A 20,841-nucleotide genomic window follows, 5' to 3' on the forward strand; every position below is an offset into this window, starting at 1 on the left:
GGACATGAGCTGCAACTTTTGACATTTATTTTCATGATTTTATATTTAGGTTAAAATTAGTTCATAGAAATGTTCTTACTCAGAGATGTTTACTCAAGTATGATAATTCACTGAGTGGAACTGCATGGGGAGGTTTCAGTAAGACAAATAATAAATGGGTGTCACACCCAAATATGGCCGCCTCCATACACTTATATGATAAACAGCATAAATGGTGCGTGTATATATTTGAATCTTTACAAATACAACATGGTGCTACCCTCTGGCATTGTTCATAACAGATAAGAAGACCAGATGTGTGGAAAATGTAGGAAATGAAAGAAGTGAAAAAAAAAAGTAAATGACTAAATGACTGACTGACTGAAGCAAACAAAACAAGAGACATTGTGACTTTTAAACAAAAAGAGTTATTATGGTATTGGTAGTGCAATAGCAGTACTCATTGAATCCCCCTCCTTTGCACACACCTACACATTCACTCAAAGGAGAAGCAGGACATTTTCATCATCCCCACCAGGACTTGAACCCAGATCTCTGATCACAAAGTGATAAGTGTGTTACATTACACCACAGGGATTTTTTTTTGTCCACTATCTCCTGTCACAGTTACTCAGATTTTATTTTCATCACATTTACATGTTTCTCAAGTTATTTTTAAAACATCAAAATGTTTATTTGAAAAATGCAGGAAAAACATCACATCAAAAATGAGAAAAAAACATTGAATAGCTCAAAAATCTTCTGCCTTCCTCACAAAAAGTGGGTTCCTTGTACCTTTTAATACCTGTAATAAAAAAAAAGAAAAGTTAGAGACATCATAGTAGACTGTTTGCACAACCTCTATGACCTTTGAAGGTGTTGTCAGGTAATTAAGTACAAAAGAAAAGGTCATGTGTCAAAGGTCACACAAACAGTCTAGGTAGTGAAAATACATGAAAAGTAAAATGGAGGGTTGGGACAGCACTTACATAAAGCAATGATGACAGAAAGACTGACTGACTGAAAAATGGCTGGATGTATGTACCAACATGGCATAGGCTGCTGCTACTCAGACGACAGAAGCTTTGACCGCCACGTTGTGAAATTAACCCTGATGTATCAACGTGGCATAGGCTGCTGCTACTCAGACGACAGAAGCTTTGACCGCCACGTTGTAAGTGAGCTACCAATAACAAAATAGAACAAAAACATACACAGAAATAAAATATTGCAAACCAACACGCTGGTACTCCACTGCATTTCTGTTTGCCAACTTGAATAATGGAGTACCAAACTAAATATGAAAACAACTAACCAAAAAAAAGTCAGTCAGCCAAACAAAGAATGTAATAAATAAAGGATATGAATAAATTGTGCTGCTGTCCCCTTTCACCCTCTCAGCCCTCATCATCCTCCTCCTGTTTCTTCCTCTTCCTGCTGGTGTATCCCTTAGCAACCATCTCTGCCCTCCATTCGTCAAATGACACTGCACAGGTTGTGGGGCAGAACCAGTTTCTAAAGTACTGCTTGTGGCTGCTGTCCCTTGGCTGCTTGCACTTCCCACACTTCACTACAGCAGACCTCGGCTTGTAACGCTTTCTTTTTGATGGTACACCAGCATCTTCCTTCTGGTCTATCTGTTTCCGATACCATTTGGTACTTCTCAGGATAGATGGACCAGTAGGCTGCTGCAGTTGTACTCCTGAGACTTCTCTCGCTTGTTGTACCTGAGAACAAAAGCAAAGCAAACATTGATCATAGAGGCCAATAGTAAACATGTGTACAGTTACATGAGTCTAGCATTACAATATTTTTCCAACTATTTCAAACTTACCACTGTGACAGTGTACTCTGGTTGATGTCAATAAGTTGCAGTGATGTTTCCTGCATTACTGGTGGGTTGTCTATCACCTTGCTCGGATGTTTCTGTATGACCTACACACCAAGGTCCACCTCAAAGTTCTCTTCCCATCTATTCGGGTTGTTGTGGGATACAGATCACACAGCTTTGAAACCAGGCATTCCATATACCTATTGCAGTCTGGCCATTGGGCTGGCCCAGAATTCTCTCCCAGAAAGCACCTGAAGAAAGCACAATAGTTGGAACTTGTTAAAACTGTTTAAATGTGCAAATAATGCAAATCAAGTAAATCCTAGCTTAACAAAACCTTTACTTTTTGAAAACTATCTGTGTGTTCATGCACTATCATTGTAAAGAAGTGGTGTAAAACCTCACCTTTTGGTGCTATCTAAACCTGGCACAACAGATGTTGTCTTTGATGCCTTGAATCTCCCCTTGATGAGTCTTGTCCTATGGCGTGGGGCAAACTGTGTAGGCTGGTGGTCGTATGCATGGAGATGTTGCCACAGTGCAATGACCCTGGCTGCCTGTGCATTGGTAAATGGTGCAGACACCTCTGCAAACTGCGCTAGGATGAGTATGCAGCCAAACCCTCCACATGCCCATACCCAGGAATGTTATCTGGGCCGACAGACTCCTAAATTAAGAAAGTGAAAATATGTGAAATTACTTTAATATGCCACCTACATATTCATGACAAAATACTGAAGTTTTTCCACTGGCCCCCAAAAAGTCTGTTAAATACTGCCACATCTTTCCCTTGTGTATTTGGTTGAGTCATACAAATTTGAGGGACTATACATACTTGAGGGTTATCCAGAGGCACGCTGTTGTCATAGTCAGTTGGAGCTGTCTCAAGAGCAACAGGGGCTTCAGTAGTGTTGTGTACCTCAGCATCTGAAAATAAAATGACATTAGAGATATGTTTTCAAACCCTATCTTCTGCAAGTAATGTTGTCGACTATTTAAATTGTGTCACCCATGTTGTTGACTCTCCCAGTGTTAGCCTGTATTCTGAGCAAAGACTTATGACAAAGGTATGTTGCACTATCAGCAGCAACATTAAATTGTTAACAACTGAAAATGAATGAAGACATAATCACACCTTCCTGTGCTGGCTCCAATGCTGGTGTGTCATCCGTCGTAACTTCATCACTGCGTTGAACGTCCATCGGAGCGACATCTACCACAGGTTCCACAGGTGATCTACGTTGAGGCGGAAGTTCTTCTAGGCAGATAGTTGGGTCCTGGAACAAGCTGTCGAGGGATGGACCGGTCTCAACATCAACATCATCCTCGTCCTCTGCAGTGGGCTCCAGTGCTGCCGCAGCTTGGCTGTCTGGATCCACGGTAAAATCCTGCAGGACCTCCCCAGTCTGTTGGTATAAATACTCAACACCAATCAACTCACCTAAAGATACAAAAATAAGAAACATTGTAAATTACAGTGCCAGCCTAATAAATATATGCTTTACCTATTATTTCATGTACATCTGAAAATAAATATTTCTTATGAAATAAGCATACATAGACATACCTGTGTACTTCTGTGGGGGTTTGTAGGATGGACTGAACTCCATTCCCAGTACACTGCTGCCAAGTTGGTTTGCTGCATGCGGGAGTATACCACTGTAGGAATACGGCTCTGGAACTCGGTCAGTGACAGCTGCTGCTGCCCTGTCCTCATTCCATCGCCGCAAACCTTTCAGGAGGTACGTCTGGAAATGCAGATCGCTAGCAGTTGTACCTGTGAACAAATAATAAATATGAATGTAAGATTTCTGTATTTCTGTTGGTAAAATAAATGTACAGCACAAACAAAATTGTCGGCAATAAATCACGCACAACAAATGTTATTTTAGAACTGCCAATTGGTTGTTCAACAGCACATGTGATGAACTATGAAAACTAAAAAAAACCCCACAGAATAATAACATCAACATATAGCCATGGTCATGTCTGGCCTTATTAAAATATAGCATTTAGTATCAACGGAGTCCACCGCACGCACACACAAACTGTTTATATACCAAAGGAATATACTTGTACTTTACCACCGTACTGATGATATATACCATCCCTGCCGACCAACCTACCCTATTTTTGAAAACCATCTTATCGGAACAGCACAATTTATTTTTTTGGCCTAATACAAATGTGGAGAGGGATGTTTCTTATCCCCGATACATGGTGCCAAAGTAAATGACATGCACAAGCCAACCCTAGCTGTGATATCACAGCGGTACTTGTGGCGTGTATCGAACGCGCTCGGGTCATTGGTTTGGGGCCATCGCCACAGTCAATGACCCCAATGACCCACGCGCGTTCGATACACGCCACAAGTACCGCTGCGATATCACAGCTAAAGCCAACCCATGAACAATGGCGTCGAAACAATGGGGTTGCTCTAGCCTATTCAACTTAGTTCCAAACACAAACAATTGTTGACACTTTCAGCTTTGTTTGCAGACAGAATAAATGCATATCAATCGGAGAAACGTACAACAAAGGATCAGTGCTAAAACTTTCCACCAATGTCAACATTGATAGCTTTCCTTCTACTATAAAGATTTTTCAAACATGGCCCACAAATTTTACAATGCAGAATACATGTATTCGCCCAAGATCTACATGGTGGACACCTCAAAATAGTTTGGACATAAAGGAACATCATTTGCCCTATATTTATAATTCATTAAAACAAGGATAAGTGGCTATCTATCTAACTTTACAACATGCTTCACTGCTACCCCTTCATCATGTTCACGGAAATTTTCAACAGACAAGGATTACATCAAGTTCTTTTTTGAGCCCCTCGGTCGTGCTTTTAGACAAAAAAACTTACCTGCTTTTGGAGGGTGATTTTTTGACGATCTAGCCCCAACAGTGGCACAAATACTGGAAGGCGAAGCGACAAATTTTCTACTAATAATTTTGCATTTTTAAAGGTGCAAGGTCCGCAATATACTGTCTCGCTATGTCCCACATTCCGCCAATTTTCACCTATAATTTTGTCCGTTCAATTACAAAACTGGGAATATTGAGTCTTTTCTTCTACTGCCAATTCAATACATAAGATTCGCTCTGGTTTTTATCACTATTTTGTGAGAAACAAGTGAGATATTAGGACGTCAACTTACCTGATTCCTCGCTTGTGATGGTATAAATCAGGCGGACGACACGTTCCTATTTTATACTGTATCGTCTCAAAGCCTTTGCATCATAACGACGGCCGCTGATATTGGTTAACATTTGGAACGGCGTGGGTAAGATTTGGAACGCCAGCGTGGCTCTGATTGGTCAATCCGTTCCAATTTCGTTCCAAATTCACAGGGAACTTTGGGAGGAAACATGACTGTAGCTAAAAGATGATTCCCCTCATACTAGTACGAGATCTCGGGAGATACGGTAGCTACGATGACAAATTGTCCGATGTCGATGGTACATGCATGGCATTCCGTTGCAACAAATGAGGGCGCTTTCCCCCATAGCTTTACATAGGCACGTGAATGTAGGTATATGATAGAAAATGGTGTATAAGCGTTAAATAATTGACATACAGTTGACATAAACATGATTTCATATTTTTGTTTTTGATGCCGCTGGAAAACTTACATCGTGATTTTAAAAAAATAATAGCCTCACTAAAATTGGTCAAATACGTAAATACCTGTCTGAAGAGACCTGCCTTCAACTAGTTCACTCTGTGTTATCAGCAAAATTAGACTATTGCAATGCACTTCTGATTGGAATACCATGTTCACAACTCAGACTTTTGCAAAAAGACCAAAATTTTGCCGCTCGTCATGTTACTCGCTCTAGGAAATTTGATCACATCACACCTATTTTGAAACAACTTCATCGGCTTTCAGTAACCTACCGAATCCAATTCAAAGTCTTGCTTCTGACGTATAAAGCCATCAATGGATTAGCCCCATCATACATCACAGAACTTATTGAGCAACATAAACTATTGGAGATCTCTTCGCTCTAGTTGTAAACTGAAACTAAAAATCCCGAGAACAAAGCATAAATCATATGGAGATCGGTCATTTATGTACACTGCTCCTCTTCTATGGAACCAACTTCCAGATGAAGTTTCCTGTGCTCCAACTGCTTTAAGTCTAAAATCAAAACCTTACTATTTAAGAGAGCTTATTGTGATTAATTCTGTTAAGCGCCAGTGAGCATCCCTGATGGATACTGGGCGCTCTATAAATATTGTTATCTATCTATCTATCTATAAAAAAATAAGATGCTCGGAAAACTTCTGTTTTTTTTAATGACTGCTTACCATTCGAAAGTTTGAGATCGTAATACAATTAAATTAATATCTATATCATAATTTTTACAAAGTATCTATATCATAATTTTTACAAAGTATCGTATTTGGAGCTCGAGGATGCACCTGCGCACGTATTCTTATTTCAGCTGATAATGGCGCGAATTGTCACAGTCACTGTTATTCGTTTAAACCGCAAAAAAACTACATTTTATTCAGCGCACTGAAAAAGTAACACTTGATTCAGTTAACCAAGCGTACAATGAATAGTTTCAATAGAAATAATCGCGAAGCTTTGCTACTTTTAAACTTATGTCGTTTACCACATCCAAGAATTTTGAAGAAGAGTGTGAAAATTACAAATGTAGTTTTTATCTGCGCGTGACTCGACTTTATTATACGTTTGCAAAACAGTGTATTCCACACAATGTCATAAAATCCATACCGATGCTAATTTCGCATGTAATTTGGTATTTTATATCGATGTAGGCCTAATATTTTTTTAAAAAAAAGGTATTGAAAAGTGTAAATTTTAAATAACCTACCTTCAGAAAAAAATGAGTCTCTATGTGTGATATGATGCGCGTAGATAAGAAGTGAAACTAAAAATAATGGGATTGGTCGGTACTGTGAAATACGTCATCATTAATATGTCGTCTGCTGCGTTTTTATTTGTCATTATCTGCATATTGAACGCTGGTAGGAAATTTGGAGAATAGATGAACCCAGATCGCGTCTACAATTGTCGAAGTTGTCATTTTAAAACATTCAAAGAGTCGAATTTTCAGCGACATATCCAGAGTAAGAGGCATCGAACCCTACTAGCGGTGGGTGCGTTCGATTATCCGCCTTGAGGTGCCCTCGGGTGACCCGAGGTAACATCGGTTCCGTCCCATGACGTCATTTTCGGGGTACTTCGGGGATCCGGGAGGTTTTTCTGCCCCTGCTCTCGAGCAAGGCAGGTGAAGGTCTGGGCTCCTCGGGGAAAAAATGGCAGACAAAACAACAACTTTTACGGCGATCAACAAAGGCCGAAAAATTACTTTTGTAACACCTGCTTCGAAGCTGGAAATGGTTATGAAAAGTGAGTAACTATCGTATCGAATACTATAGGCCTATTTGTTGAAAGTTTCCATCCCTAAAACGAAGCAAAATGGCCAATGATGCCAAATGGTAATGGACACCGAGACGTGTGATGTACGTGTATTCGCGTAAAATGTCATAATTTTTAAGAAGTTTTGATGATGTTTATGTCGTAATTACATGATTACTCAGTTTTCATTTCCCACATTTACGTACAGCAATAGAAGCTGATCTTTCAGGTTGGACTGCCGTCAATTCCGTGTGGAATACATCTGTAATGATATAAATTTAGTCCCTGTTGTCGTTTGCAAGTGCTATGCTACAAGTACAAGCGGATGCAGGACTGCAGACCGTAGTTTTTCCGACGACTTTTTAGCAATAGAAATACTATGGGCTGTAGTCCTGCAGCTACAGTGCTAGCTACTGTGCATGTTATATACAACTACATTTGAACTTCATTGAGTTTTTTTTTGCATCGTTTATACCTCTACTTTCGCAAAATTGTTTTATTGTAAATTTAAACTTTTCACATAATTTATCCACCCAAGGACGAGAAACATTTCATTGACCTTATTTAAAATAAGGTCAATAAAATGTTTCTCGTCCTTGGGTGGATTCAATTTTTTAAATTCTAATATCATTATGGCCGCCATAAAATGATAGGCTACCACTGGAAAAAAAAACATTGAAAGAAACAATTCTGAGGAACATTTCATTGATATGATAATCAGAGACTTCTGGAGATAACACTGATGTCCCCCCAGAGCCCTAAAATTGTATAGTAATTAGTAGGGGATACAGTGGCATATGTTTTGGAAATGATTGCAATACTGACACGTGGAAACAAGTAAATAAAATTTTTTGTTTTTTCACTGTTTACCTTTCACAAGTTTGAGTGGATGCAAAACAAAAAAATTAATTACTTCGACCCTTCTGTCCCTTTATGTTTGAAACAAAAAGTAGACTGAGTAAACTAAGGCACTCAGAAAGGTCATCTTGATAAATGCTGTTAAGGGAGCCATCATTATTTACAGCCTGGGGGTCAGAGGAATTTCATTGGAAAATTTGAAATTTCGAGTAACCCCCCTGCCAACCATGATGAATTTGAGTAACCCACTTAGAGAAGTATATCGATAAATGTATTTATAAAATTTAAAAAAATACAGCAATAGTAATGATCTTTCAAATCCTGCTGTACCCTGCTAGATTATCATTGGTTATTTCATGACAGTTGAAAAAGGTGAAACCAACAAAATGATATTCAAAGTGACAACAAAATGTAGATATAAAAGCTCATTCTGCAACCAGTATCCAACCATATAGTATTGTTTACTTTGGGATGGGTATAATGACAGGGTTTTAACTAAGATATCTGACAGGGCAGAATTTGAAAGTATAAGAGGGAGCACATGTGGGAGGCTGAGGGGGAAAGTATCAGAGGGGATTGTCCCCTCTCTTATGTGGAAAAATTTTAGAAATTGATGTGTGCAATGGTGCAGTCTGGTGTAATTCGAGAGGTGTTTTCAATTTGTATTTTTACTGAGTAAATCTGTTAGAACACCATAGGGGGAGTTCCCCCTCTTGCATTGAAATTTTTGAGAAATTGATGTGTGCAATCTGCTAGAGGTTTCAATTCATTTTGCACAAAAATTTGAGTAACCCCTTCTTTCTTTCCACATTTTAAGCAACCCCCTTTCTAGCTTTCAATGTTTTGAGTGACCCCCCTCTGATTCCTCCAACCCCCAGGCCATAAATAATGACAGCTCCCTAATGGGTTTTATATTTCTTTTACTATCATTTTTATTAGATACAAAGTTGTTACAAACCATAATAGATGGTATAGAATAGTGAGTTGGTAGGTAGAGAAATAATGACTACTCAGACAGTAAGTATGGCACGTCTTATGGCCTCGTGGTAAAAAACGTCAGCCTCGATATCACACTTTATTCTAATGACCCGTATGTAGCATTACATCATACATATAACAATCACATAAAGTATAAGGCTAGATCATACTTGAACACTACATCCCTTCCCACGAAAATAGATAGAGCATGTCACTGTTCATTTTAAACTGTCTCTGGTGCCATATGTCCGGAATGCCAATTTCAAACACAAACATCTTGAATAAAGAATAAGCTATCAACCAAACGTGTCTGTCTTAAACAAGTGTTCAAATGATATGGCTCATTGATATGTTATCAATACACAAAAATTAAGTGCCAAAAACACAACTTGTCTATGAACACTATGAGGGGGAGAGGTTACTAGCACTTCACCCCTTAGGTAGATCCTCAGCATCTACCCGTACATATCTAACATAATCATTTAGTTAGGAGGGTGATCTGCGATGACGTTGTGGACGGCTGCTGTGTTGAATACTCATAAATGAATCAGGTGACGATGAAGATGTGTCTACATCACCAAGTTCCAAGTCTTCAGCGATTCCTACTTGATCAGTGTCATCTGCTTTGACCTTATGCTCTCCTTTTAGGATCTTAAACTGAGATGAGTTTCGAGTTATTGTATGGTCTCCTTTCGAGGCGGTTACCATGGAGCTTTTGGTATCCATTACACGGTATGGTTGTGTTAAGTATGGAGTTACCTCTTTCTTAACGTGTCCATCTCGCTTGACTAGGACCGTGTCACCCACATTAACTGGATTCTTCTGGATGTTTTCACGATTATCTGCGTAGCACTTCATACTTGCTTTTCTTTCTTTATCACGAAGGCGTAGATTTCTATCATCCTTCTGCTGTGTAGTATATTCTGGTAGTCTTGTTCTCATTGGTCTACCAAATAGTAATGTAGCTGGTGGTACACCTGTCGTGGAATGCGGTGTTGCCCTATAGTTGCGTAGAAAACGATAAAGCTGCTGACGCCATGCTCTTCCCTCGACGTGTGATGTACGATAGATTTTCTTAATGGTCCGCATGAATCTTTCTACTTCCCCGTTAGCGCGAGGCCACCTGGGTGTTATTTTGCGATGCTTGAAGCCTAAGTCTTTGGCAAAAGCTGTGAACTCTTTACCTGAGAATGGTGGACCATTATCAGAACGGACAATTCTAGGTATTCCAAATAGTGCGAATATACTGTCCACTTTAGGCATTACTGCTGCTGCTGATGTGGAGTGGATGATTTCAACAACAGGATATCGACTGTAGTCGTCTGTTATCACAAGAAGATATTACCATTTGGCAGGTCACTGAAGTCGATACTGACCTCCTCCCATGGACCAGTTGGTAATTCTGACATTTGTAGTGGTTCTCGCTTGTTTTCCACAGTGGTTGCCTGACAAGGAATACACATATCAATTGTTTTCTGTACCAAGTTGTCAATTCCGGGGAACCAAACTTTCTCTCTAAGGAGCTGTTTTGTTTTCACAATGCCTTGGTGTCCCTCATGTGCAATATCAATGATTTGTTGCTGTAGTGACTCAGGGATAATAATACGTCTTTCCCGAAGTATTAGATCATGTGACGGTAACGCACTGAGCTCATCTCGTACCAAGTAGAGACTGTGTAAAGCATTTCTTTCTTTAGTGCTCATGCTTTGTAACTTTACTTTGTGCCAATTACCAGTCTGTATGGCTTGTATGCATGACTGTAGAACACGATCACACATTGTTGCTTCTTGTACATCTTCTGCTGTGTAGTTTTAGGTGTAGCGTGCTGTACTACAACATTGATGTGCTCTTCTGCAACCCGTTCTTCTCTACTGCTGGGTCTGGTATATGATAACGGATGGCGAGACATGTAGTCTGCGGGATTGAATTTACCAGGGTGGTATATCACCTTGAAGTTGTACTGTTGCAACTTGAGAATCCAACGCTCTATTCTGGCTGGTGGCTTTGCAGTTGGTGTATTAAATAGTGGTACCAGCGGCATGTGATCTGATATAACATTGAAGCTATGCCCATACAGGTATAGGTGGAAATGAAGAATTCCCCATGTTATTGCTAGAGCTTCACGTTCTATTTGTGAGTAGCGCTGTTCTACCTCTGTCAGTGATCGGCTTGCAAGTGCGATTACCGAAACATCACCCTTACCATCCCGTTGAGTCAGGATTACACCAAGTCCGACTGGACTGGCATCTACCAGTAGCTCTGTGCATTTCTGTGGATCAAAATATGCCATCTCACAGTTGCTTGTGATCTCTTTTTTTATCTGTTTGAGTGCTTGTTGTTGGCGTTTGCCCCATTGCCAAGGCGTATCTTTCTTTGTCAGTTCACGCAATGGTTCTGATATAGTTGCCAAATTCGGAATGAATCTCCCACAGTAGTTGGCCATGCCAAGTAGGCTCTTTACTTCTGCTACACTCTGTGGTTCTGATGCTTCTTTCAGTGCTTCAACCTTCTTTGGATCTGGAGACACTCCTCCACCTCCGAATACATGGCCATAGAACACTACAGTGCTCTTGCTGAATTTACATTTCTGCCGATTCAGTGTTAGGTTTCTCTCACGTATTCGCTTCATACATGCTTCAAGGTTGGTATCATGGTTTTCTTGACCTTGACCATAGACCAGGATGTCATCACTTATGTTGAGCACACCATTCAGGCCCTGAAGTGTCGAGCTTATAATATTCTGGAATTTCTCCGCTGCTGAGCATACGCCAAAATTCAATCTCTTGTATCTGTATAGTCCTTTGTGTGTTGAAAATACAGTTAAGTGACGAGACTCTGGTGCTAACTCAATCTGGTGATAGCCTGCATTCAAATCAAGCTTGGAAAATACAGTAGCCCCATTCAGGTCAGCAATTACATCATCTAAGGTAGGTGTGATGTGACGTTCCCTCTGTATGGCCTTATTTGGTGCGCGCATATCGACGCATATTCTGATCTCTTCTGGTTTGTTTGGTTTCTCAACCACTGTTATTGGTGACACCCACGGGGTTGGTTCATCCCCAACACGCTCAATGATGTCCAGTTTCAGTAGTTTTTCCAATTCTTGTTCAGTCTTTTTATGAACATGGAATGGGACTCTCCGGTGTGGTTGTACTACAGGTTGTACTGTTTTGTCTTCATGTAGTTTGCATTGTATCTCTTTCAGCTTACCAATGCCATGAAACCTATCTTCGTACTCAGCTACAATTCGATCACAGCGTGAAGTGCCCGGTGATATTTGGTTTGCAATGTAAACCAAGCCTAGTTTTGATGCTGTATCGTAATCTAGTAGCGTATCTGCTGGCTTGTCAGTAACAAGAAACTTAGCCTTAGTGTCATGAAGTTTGTACTTTATTTTAGCTTGGAAAGAACCCATTATGTTCAATGGTTTGCTGCTGCAGTAGGCATAGACGTTGCTGCTGTTGTCTCTCTGTAACTTGGGCTTATTGTTCAGGGTATTGTATGTATCCATACTCATAATGTTTACGGTAGACCCTGTATCAATAAGAGAACCTACTTCTGTTTCACCTATGTGTATCATTACTCTAGGTCTATTTCCATTTGTCTGTTGTACAGTGAAGCAGTACTCATCTTCTGAACTCTCCACTTGTGTGTATACAGCTTTGACATTTTCCCCTTTGTCTGACTTCTTTGTTTTACCCTTTGAACGGCAGCATCTGGAAAAATGGTTAAGTTTACTACATTTCCTGCATGACTTGCCTTTTGCCGGGCAGACCGATTCATGTGGATAGCTGCCTCCACAGTTATAGCAAGTTGACGACTTCATTGGTGGCGTTGGCACTTGCTTTTGTTTATTCGGTTTCCACCGTGATGGCGCTGTTTTCTTACTGCGTTTACCGTGGCTGTGTCGGTTACAGTATTTTTTGTTGATTTCTCTTCCATCCCACTAGCTTGAACTTCTGACACTTCAAATGAACGAGCTATGCTAAGTAAATTTTCAAGTGTCGTCTCCTCCCTTAGGGCACGACGTCTTAGGCGAGCTGAAGTACACCCTCGTATTATTTGCGACTTGACCTCTTGGTCCTTGTTTGTGAAGTCACATGTGTTTGCAAGACGTTGCAGACGAGTATGATACGCATCAATCGATTCGCCACTGTTTTGCATCGTGTCTCTGAAGACAAATCACTCATATTCTATGTTATTTTTGGCGAAAAATATGATGTGAGCTTTGATTTTGCTGTTTCGAAATCAGTTCCAGTTTCTGGTAACGTATCAAAGAGTTCGGAAACTTCCTCACCAGCCCAGTGCAGTAGTAATGCACGTTGTCGCTTGTCATCAGTAATATTGAATGCGATGAACGCGTTTTCCACCCGACTCAGATATTTCTTCCATCTGGTGCTTGTGGTCGTTGGGTCTGAATGAACAGGGAAAACTGGCATTGATGGCACTTTCCATGTTATCCCGTCCTCGTCGCCAATATAGAATAGTGGGTTGGTAGATAAGAGAAATAACTATACTCAGACAGTGAGTATGGCATGTCTTAAGGCCTCGCGGTAAAAAACCTCAGCCCGGATATCACACTTTATTCTAATGACCCGTATGTAGCATTACGTCATACATATAACAATCACATAAAGTATAAGGCTAGATCATACTTGAACACTACAGATGGATTGCCCGATGGGCCGGTAACAGAGCCAATCTATCTGCATGTAGAGAGTGGACGTACCAGAGGCTGAAAGGTCACAGCAGTCTGCATCAGGAACCTTGTTATCATCTCAGCAACCATCACATCAGCACAGTACAACACTACAGCAGCAACAAAGTATAGCCCAGCAGAGCACTGAATTGGAGAAGAGTGTCAATGTCAGGAGTGTAGAACATGAGCAGCAAACAGCACAACATAGTGGTACGCCAAGCAAATCACAGCCAAGTGCAGCAGAAAACACCAATGTAAAGAGTCCCTCTGAGGAAAGACTTGATTGGTCAGAAGACCAAATACGTTGTCTCATTGATCTTGTAAAGAAAAATAGTACAGATCTTGATTGTGCCAAAAAAAGAAACTATTATGGGTAAAAATATCAAATGAAATTAATAACGCATTTTCCATAAATACAACTCATGAGAAATGTACCGGTATGGATAAATGGAAATTGCTGAAAAAAAGTACGGAGATACCGGTAATATTCAAATGAAACAGGTACAGGTAAACATAAATTCATGTATGAGGATGCACTCTTTGCCGTCATTGGAGATGACCCGTCTGTCAGACCTTTGTTCACTGATGGCAGTAAGAATCCTGTTTCTGTTTGTACACACACTGACAGTGAAAATGTAACAGTGACAGAAATTGATGATGATGGGGATGATGATAATAGAGAGAATGTTTCTTCAGTCATACACAAAAATAAACCAGAAATACAACCCTCCCCTAAAAAGAAACGGGGAAAACGAATGATTGATGAAATGAAAGAATTGATAATGGAGAGTAATGCAGAAGTCATTGGGTGCTCAGACAGATGCACAATGATAACGAAGAGCTGCTGTCAAAACTAATTGATAAATTGTGAATTTTTAGCTCAGCTGTTGATAAGATGTTGACTGTTATTGTAATACATGTACTTTTTTTTAGGGTGATCGAGTCGCTATTTCATCATATCTGCAAACAATAGAATGCGTACTCTATGACGGGTTGAATGATCAGTATATTATCTTCGAGTTGTAAGTTTTACAAACTAGCAGTATTTTCTACCCTGGTTTGATAGCTCTGCTGGTGGACTAAATTGTCCCCGAGGTTATCGTTCGCCCCAGTTAAGTGATGTATTCGTTTCTTCGCTTCGATAAAGTGTGTATGTGTGATGTGTGATAGTGAGCGTGCGTGAGTGCTTCACAAACTCTACAACGTGTGGAGCGGTCTCAGTCAGAAAAATGTAACAACTTAGCCGGCTATTGAACCACTCTTTTTTGGGAGTTGAGATTTAGCCGAGCGGTTCTCTCTGTGGCCTCTCCGCTAGGCGACTGATGCCGTATGTTGTGGGTTCGAACCCGATTGAAAACTAGCCTTATTTTAAATGTTTGAATGTTGATATATTTACAGCGTATTTAAAAATCCCAACAAAATAATCTGAAAAGGACGTATTTCTCATCAAAGAGTGATTTTTCCCTTTTCACATATGGTGAGGGGGTGATGTTAAGCGATGTAGCATTGTAAATAGGCTGATGACCCCATATTTTTATTTGATGCATATAATGTGCAATATCTGAACGATAATTTATAAGAAAATAAACAAAATTCTTAGATTGGAAATCTAAATAATTTTACAAAGAATGGATGGGGTGGTAATTACTTTTAAGTTTGCAACAGCTTAAACTGTTGTTTTGGAAGGCCTGAGAAGTGATAATTTAAATTCTGACACACATTTTCAGTGGAAAAATAGCTAAAACTTTCATTTATTATTCAATGTGGTTCACATGTAAATAAAACAAGTGCAGCATTTCAAGAAAGGAACTGAAAGTAAATATCAGGTTGGGCAATGCATACGGGGGATTCATAATTACTGTCATTCAAATGGGATTTTAAGTGGGTGTATTTCAAATCCTTCTGGCTGCAAATTAATCCGGTGACATATTGATTTTTTGCTGTAATCTCTTCTTCACATATGTCTTACTGTTAAAGAAAAATAAGGAAAATTTTTGGTGAAAATTTAGTGGCTTGATCACCCTTAAATATATAATAGTTTAAACTTTGGTCAAATTATAGATATTTGTTATCTTACCAGAGGGAAATTGTGTTGACCGATAGAGAGCAGGAACAAAATTTCTGGAAATCAAGTTATAGATACTTGTTCAGACTGATATGATGTTGACTGTTATTGTAATACTATTTAAAATATATGAAGTTTAAACTTTTATGAAATTATAATTATAGATATGTATTATCTTACTTGAGGGAGATAATGTAGACTGAGGGGCAACAATTTTGGAGCCATGAGTGTTAAAAAAAATTGCCAAAAACACATGTTTGTTTTAAAGTACTTTATTACAGCATAGACCCTCGAGGGTCTATGATTACAGTGCAGAAGAAAGTAGAAGAAAGATGTGACATACATATCACAGTTCCCAAAGTTATAGATATGTTCTAATATAGATGTAAGTAGCCTTGCAAGGTAGACAATTTAATTTTTTCTATACTGGCAAAATATTGTGCTGAAAACAGAGCACAGGTAATGAGCAAATTAAGAATTGTCACTTTTTAAAGAAATTTCCTGAAAAATTGAAGGTTACTGAAAAGATGCAAGTATTGAAAACATTACTGTTACATACTTGATAATTCAATTTTAAAGTTACTGGATATCTTAGAAATACAGGCCTGCTTGTTAAATAAACAAACATACTTAACCAAATACTATTGTGTGATTTTTAGTTTGAGTGCGAAGAATGAATGTTTATACTAGATTTATTGTGATACTGTTGTTATTGCCAAGGATGGTACATGGCTTGTATGCTATATATTATATCAGGACCTGAATTAAATGCCCAGTGGCATTAATTTTTGATAATTTTTTTCACTTTGTTCTGGATATCAGAAGTTACATGTACATAGAGCTACTGGCCCTTTTATTATCCTCATCTAGAAAATCAAGTAAGCTGCTATCGTACTATCCCATTGATTATTGATTGAGGAACATCATCATTCATCAAGCAGATGTTGTGCATGACACAGGCACTAACTGTTCCCTTGACAACTAGCTCTATATCGTCTGCAAAGAAATCCCCCAGTTTCCGGAACCTCCCCTTTAGTTGCCCAAACGCCCTCTCAATTACTTGCCTGGCTCTACTTAGTTCAATATTATAAATTCTTTGTGCCATAGTTAAGTGTCCATAGTTTTTGAAGGGTGTCATAAGAAATAATGTCAATGGATAGGCACTATCACCAACAAGATGGGTGTTGGGTTGTCAATTTTCATTAGTCCCCTGTAGAGTGGCGAGTTCCTCCAAACCCGCGCATCATGGCAACTCCCAGGTCATCCAGCATAAACATTTGTAAAAAGCAGTGGAGAATTACAACCCCCTGTAAAATTATTGAATGAAATTTTTTTCTGTTTGTGTAAAGAATCTGAATGGCTAAAAGGTGCCTTGATGCACACATGCATCCCATCCACTGCCCCCAGCACAGATGGCAAGTGTGAAATGTGACTGAAACCTTCAACAGTGGACTGGGCATCCTCACCACGTGGCCATACAATGTATCGCGGCACCAACTTTTCAATGACAATGTTCAGTATCCGTGACCAGCACAAGTGAACTGTTGATCATGAGACTCTAAAGCGATCCGAAATTGACCTCAAGGTTTCATTATTCTGTAAAAATCACTTTGGTTAAAGTTACCTATAATACACCCAATTATAGAAGTGTTCAACATAAATTCTAAAGTAAACACAGGAAACCAGCAATTTTATTTGAGCTTAGTCCTTAAATGGTCAAATACTATGAAAATTTGAAAAGAAATGAAACAATGTGAACAATTATTGATTTGAAATTGTACATATGAATAATTGAATAAGAATGAAAGCAACCAAAAAATACTATTTCTCAGTATTCCAGCAGACGAATAACAGCAAGTGTAATGATAATAGGTGAACGTTATATAAGTACACATAATCTTACCTAAATACCACAGAAACATCAGCAGTTGTTTCTCAGCAGGTAGAGGGCGCTTTCCCCTGATATTTTGGAGCTCCAGGCTGAGGCAATTCATCATACTCCATCAGAATCTATAATTAGAGTGTCTTTATTTAAAATTTGAATAAAGAAGCTGTTTTGATCTAATAAAGATAATAATATAAGATAATTTAAAATGGACAAAGTAAAATGATTAATCTTTCCTTAATTATTGTATTAAAATAATGTATTTAAGGACAGTATGACAGTAGACAACTCTTATAAAACAAAAATCACCAAATTAATGCAAAGATGGACACTTTGTCCCCAGTACTCAGCTGAAAAAAGTTGTATAAGTTTGAGTCCAATAAGTCCTTTGAATTTGTACAAAATTATCTGAAAATACCAATCAACAATTATGACTGACAAACAAAATGCAATATAATCACGATTTCAGGTTTGTTATTAATATAGTCGTCGCGCGTGACATCGGACAAAATTCAGACAAATGTTATTGTTGCATGCGTTGCTGTTGTTGCAGCTTGTAGTCTGAGTTATGAATTAGTGTGACCTTTAGTATTCATTGTAACACTATCAGGTTATATTTTCATCTTTCTTCAAGATGCAGACATATTTATTTTTGCATATTCATGAAAGAAAAATGACATCATTTGCGATCATCGCTGTTCTGTATTAAAGCATGATTCAATAAACTCCTCTGAAAATGCAAATGTTGTGATTTAAAATTGTGAAATTTAAGTTAAAATAATTATTAAAAAATGAAAAAAAAAAAACCGAGTATGTTGAAGATTCAATTTGCATGGGGCAAAAAGAGCCAAGAATGAAGAAAGAAGAACAAGAGAAAGAAAGAAAGAACATGAGAAAGAAAGAAAGAAAGAAAGAAAAAGTAAAATGTAGATGTTCTTTGTTAATAATTATTTTACGTAAAAAAACCAATATAATCGCATTAATTTTTAACTGAAAATATGCATAATTTCACTTTTAGGGATATGTTAGTCAACCTCTGTTCATTTTATTTGTAACTTACGTTCAAGATTATTTCAAAGCTAGATCTGTGCAATCAAAAGTGGCTTCTAAAGTCATCCATTGTGTACTGAGGTACAACTTCCTCTGTGTAGCCCTGGATTCTTGGAATATTTTCTCTGCGTAAACCCAAGCCTGTCATTCCACAGTGAATAGAATTACCAACGCTGAAATATAAAGTCGTGGAAAAAATATTCGTAATGTTCGTCAAATTTTGTGCATTTCGTTCGTATGTGTTGTGATCGTCAGCCATTTTGTTGTTCGCTAAATCGGGTTCGATTTTACCGCTTCCCCGGGGAGCCCCGAGTTTGGCCCATGACGTCAATTAGGGCTCCCCAGGTAAGATAATCAAACGCACCCAAGATTTGGTCAGTGGGGAGATACACCTGATAACAGTACAGCGACACCAACGTCCGATTGTCAAGTTTCCTCCATTCGTGACAGTGATGATTACAGTGTGTGTGATTTTAATATCACAGGACCATATATTGATGACGATACATCAGAAGATATTTTTGAACAAAGTGCGGATAATCCATGGTATCCATTCCCAACAAAGATTTTTTCTTACTGTACATATTATGTCATTCTGGAACCCAACTGATGGTAAAATTTCGATATTTTCATATCGAGACATTTTTTATATCTCAGATGTCTCTTACATAATGTGTAAACAAAACTTTATGCGGAATTATTGTCATTATTGTTATTATTGCAGTCTCGTGAGACAGGAAAATTTGTATGGTTTATCCTTGATGAATTATATATATATATATATATATATATATATACACACTTTAATACTACCTTTATATATTTTTTATTGTTATAATTAAAATTATAATTATTATTATTATTGTTATTATTGCAGTCTCGTGAGACAAGAAAATTTGTATGGTTTATCCTTGATGAATTAAACATCCCCGATATACCATCAATGGACTCTGTGTTGAACTTTATTATTCCTGGATTAGATGAAGAACTGATAGGAATTGTATGTTATCAGAGTGGCAAGCAGGGTGGTCAACACCTTGATGACACATTGGGGCTGGAGTGATGACAAACCAAAAGTTACATAGAGACCTGTCAAGGAGCATGCTGACCTATTGTTGACTAAGTTTTACATTGAGATCTGTCAGGGAGCATGCTGACCTATATATTGTTGATGAAGTTTAAACAAAATGATAAGAAGGCAATGAAAACGTAAGTGTGAACAAAATGATAGAGATATAGATATTTAGATCGCTTGTTTTGTAATCTTGATCAAAAAACGCCTGCTTTCACTACATGGAGACTGTATTCCTTATTCATCAAACTCACAGTCAATTTTGACTTTTGAAATTAATATTTGGTGACTATTGATAATTGACTTCTTTCAAAAGTAATACTCTTGGGGATTAGTTTGTCTTTTAAATTGAACATTTATTGTTGAACACTTTATTTCTTGATTCATACAATTCACATGTGAAAATTTCAGATCAGGTACAGAAGAGCAGTATAGTGAGGTGCAGCAACTGTGTCAGGAAGTTTTGACATACGTTGAAAGCCAAGTAGCCGGTGCAACCAGTGATACTGTGGCGTCCAAGAAGAAGCACGAGATGCGACAACAAGCACTTGCAATCAGAGAAAGTGCAATGAAGGGGATGGCAACTAACGGAAATAATGATCCAGAAGGTAAATTTTAAAATCTAAAGTTGTGCGAAGCTGTCAAAAACTTTGAATATGATACCTTTTGTATGATTGCATATCTGAAGAAATGATTACAAGTCAACAACATAAATAAATATTGCCTAAAATAAAAATGTGAACAGAATTGTAGCCAAAATTTGAGATGCAAAAAACATTGAAACCCTTCGTGAATGTAACATTTTTAGTCCACACAATGACGCTATATTAAGTCAAAGAAACAGTTCTTTAATGTTAGAAATCATGGCACAGGAATTTTATGACTGATAGCAAGATGTATTTTCTTATTATCAATCTCTCTTCATAGGAAAGCTGGTTTTCAAAAAATAGGGTCAAATTTACGTATTTTCAATATATTTGCTAGGGTTTGATTTCTTTCTAATTCCTCACATAGAGAAA

At 38.3% G+C, this 20,841-nt stretch overlaps 1 protein-coding gene across 1 annotated transcript; it reads right to left on the reverse strand.

Moving 5' to 3' along the window:
- Positions 1–585: 585 nt before the first annotated feature.
- LOC139140351 (uncharacterized) lies at positions 586–3,677 on the reverse strand. Its single transcript, XM_070709525.1, has 6 exons — positions 3,378–3,677; positions 2,946–3,251; positions 2,646–2,737; positions 2,216–2,477; positions 1,814–2,061; positions 586–1,706 (listed from the first exon to the last, which is right to left on the reverse strand). The coding sequence occupies exons 1-4, from the start codon at positions 3,418–3,420 to the stop codon at positions 2,409–2,411; spliced, it is 510 nt and encodes a 169-aa protein (XP_070565626.1). The 5' UTR covers positions 3,421–3,677; the 3' UTR covers positions 586–1,706; positions 1,814–2,061; positions 2,216–2,408.
- Between the last annotated feature and the right edge of the window lie 17,164 nt (positions 3,678–20,841).

The sequence above is a fragment of the Ptychodera flava genome, chromosome 1 (genome assembly GCF_041260155.1).
Source record: "Ptychodera flava strain L36383 chromosome 1, AS_Pfla_20210202, whole genome shotgun sequence".
Classification (NCBI taxonomy): domain Eukaryota; kingdom Metazoa; phylum Hemichordata; class Enteropneusta; family Ptychoderidae; genus Ptychodera; species Ptychodera flava.

What these genes read in the sequence shown, in the direction of transcription:
- LOC139140351 (XM_070709525.1), bottom strand. Translation starts at nt 3,420, where the DNA reads ATGGAGTTCAGTCCATCCTACAAACCCCCACAGAAGTACACAG. An exon ending in ACCCCCACAGAAGTACACAG is followed by an intron (nt 3,252 to 3,377) that starts GTATGTCTATGT and finishes TTGTATCTTTAG; the next exon opens with GTGAGTTGATTGGTGTTGAG. An exon ending in ATTGGAGCCAGCACAGGAAG is followed by an intron (nt 2,738 to 2,945) that starts GTGTGATTATGT and finishes TTTTATTTTCAG; the next exon opens with ATGCTGAGGTACACAACACT.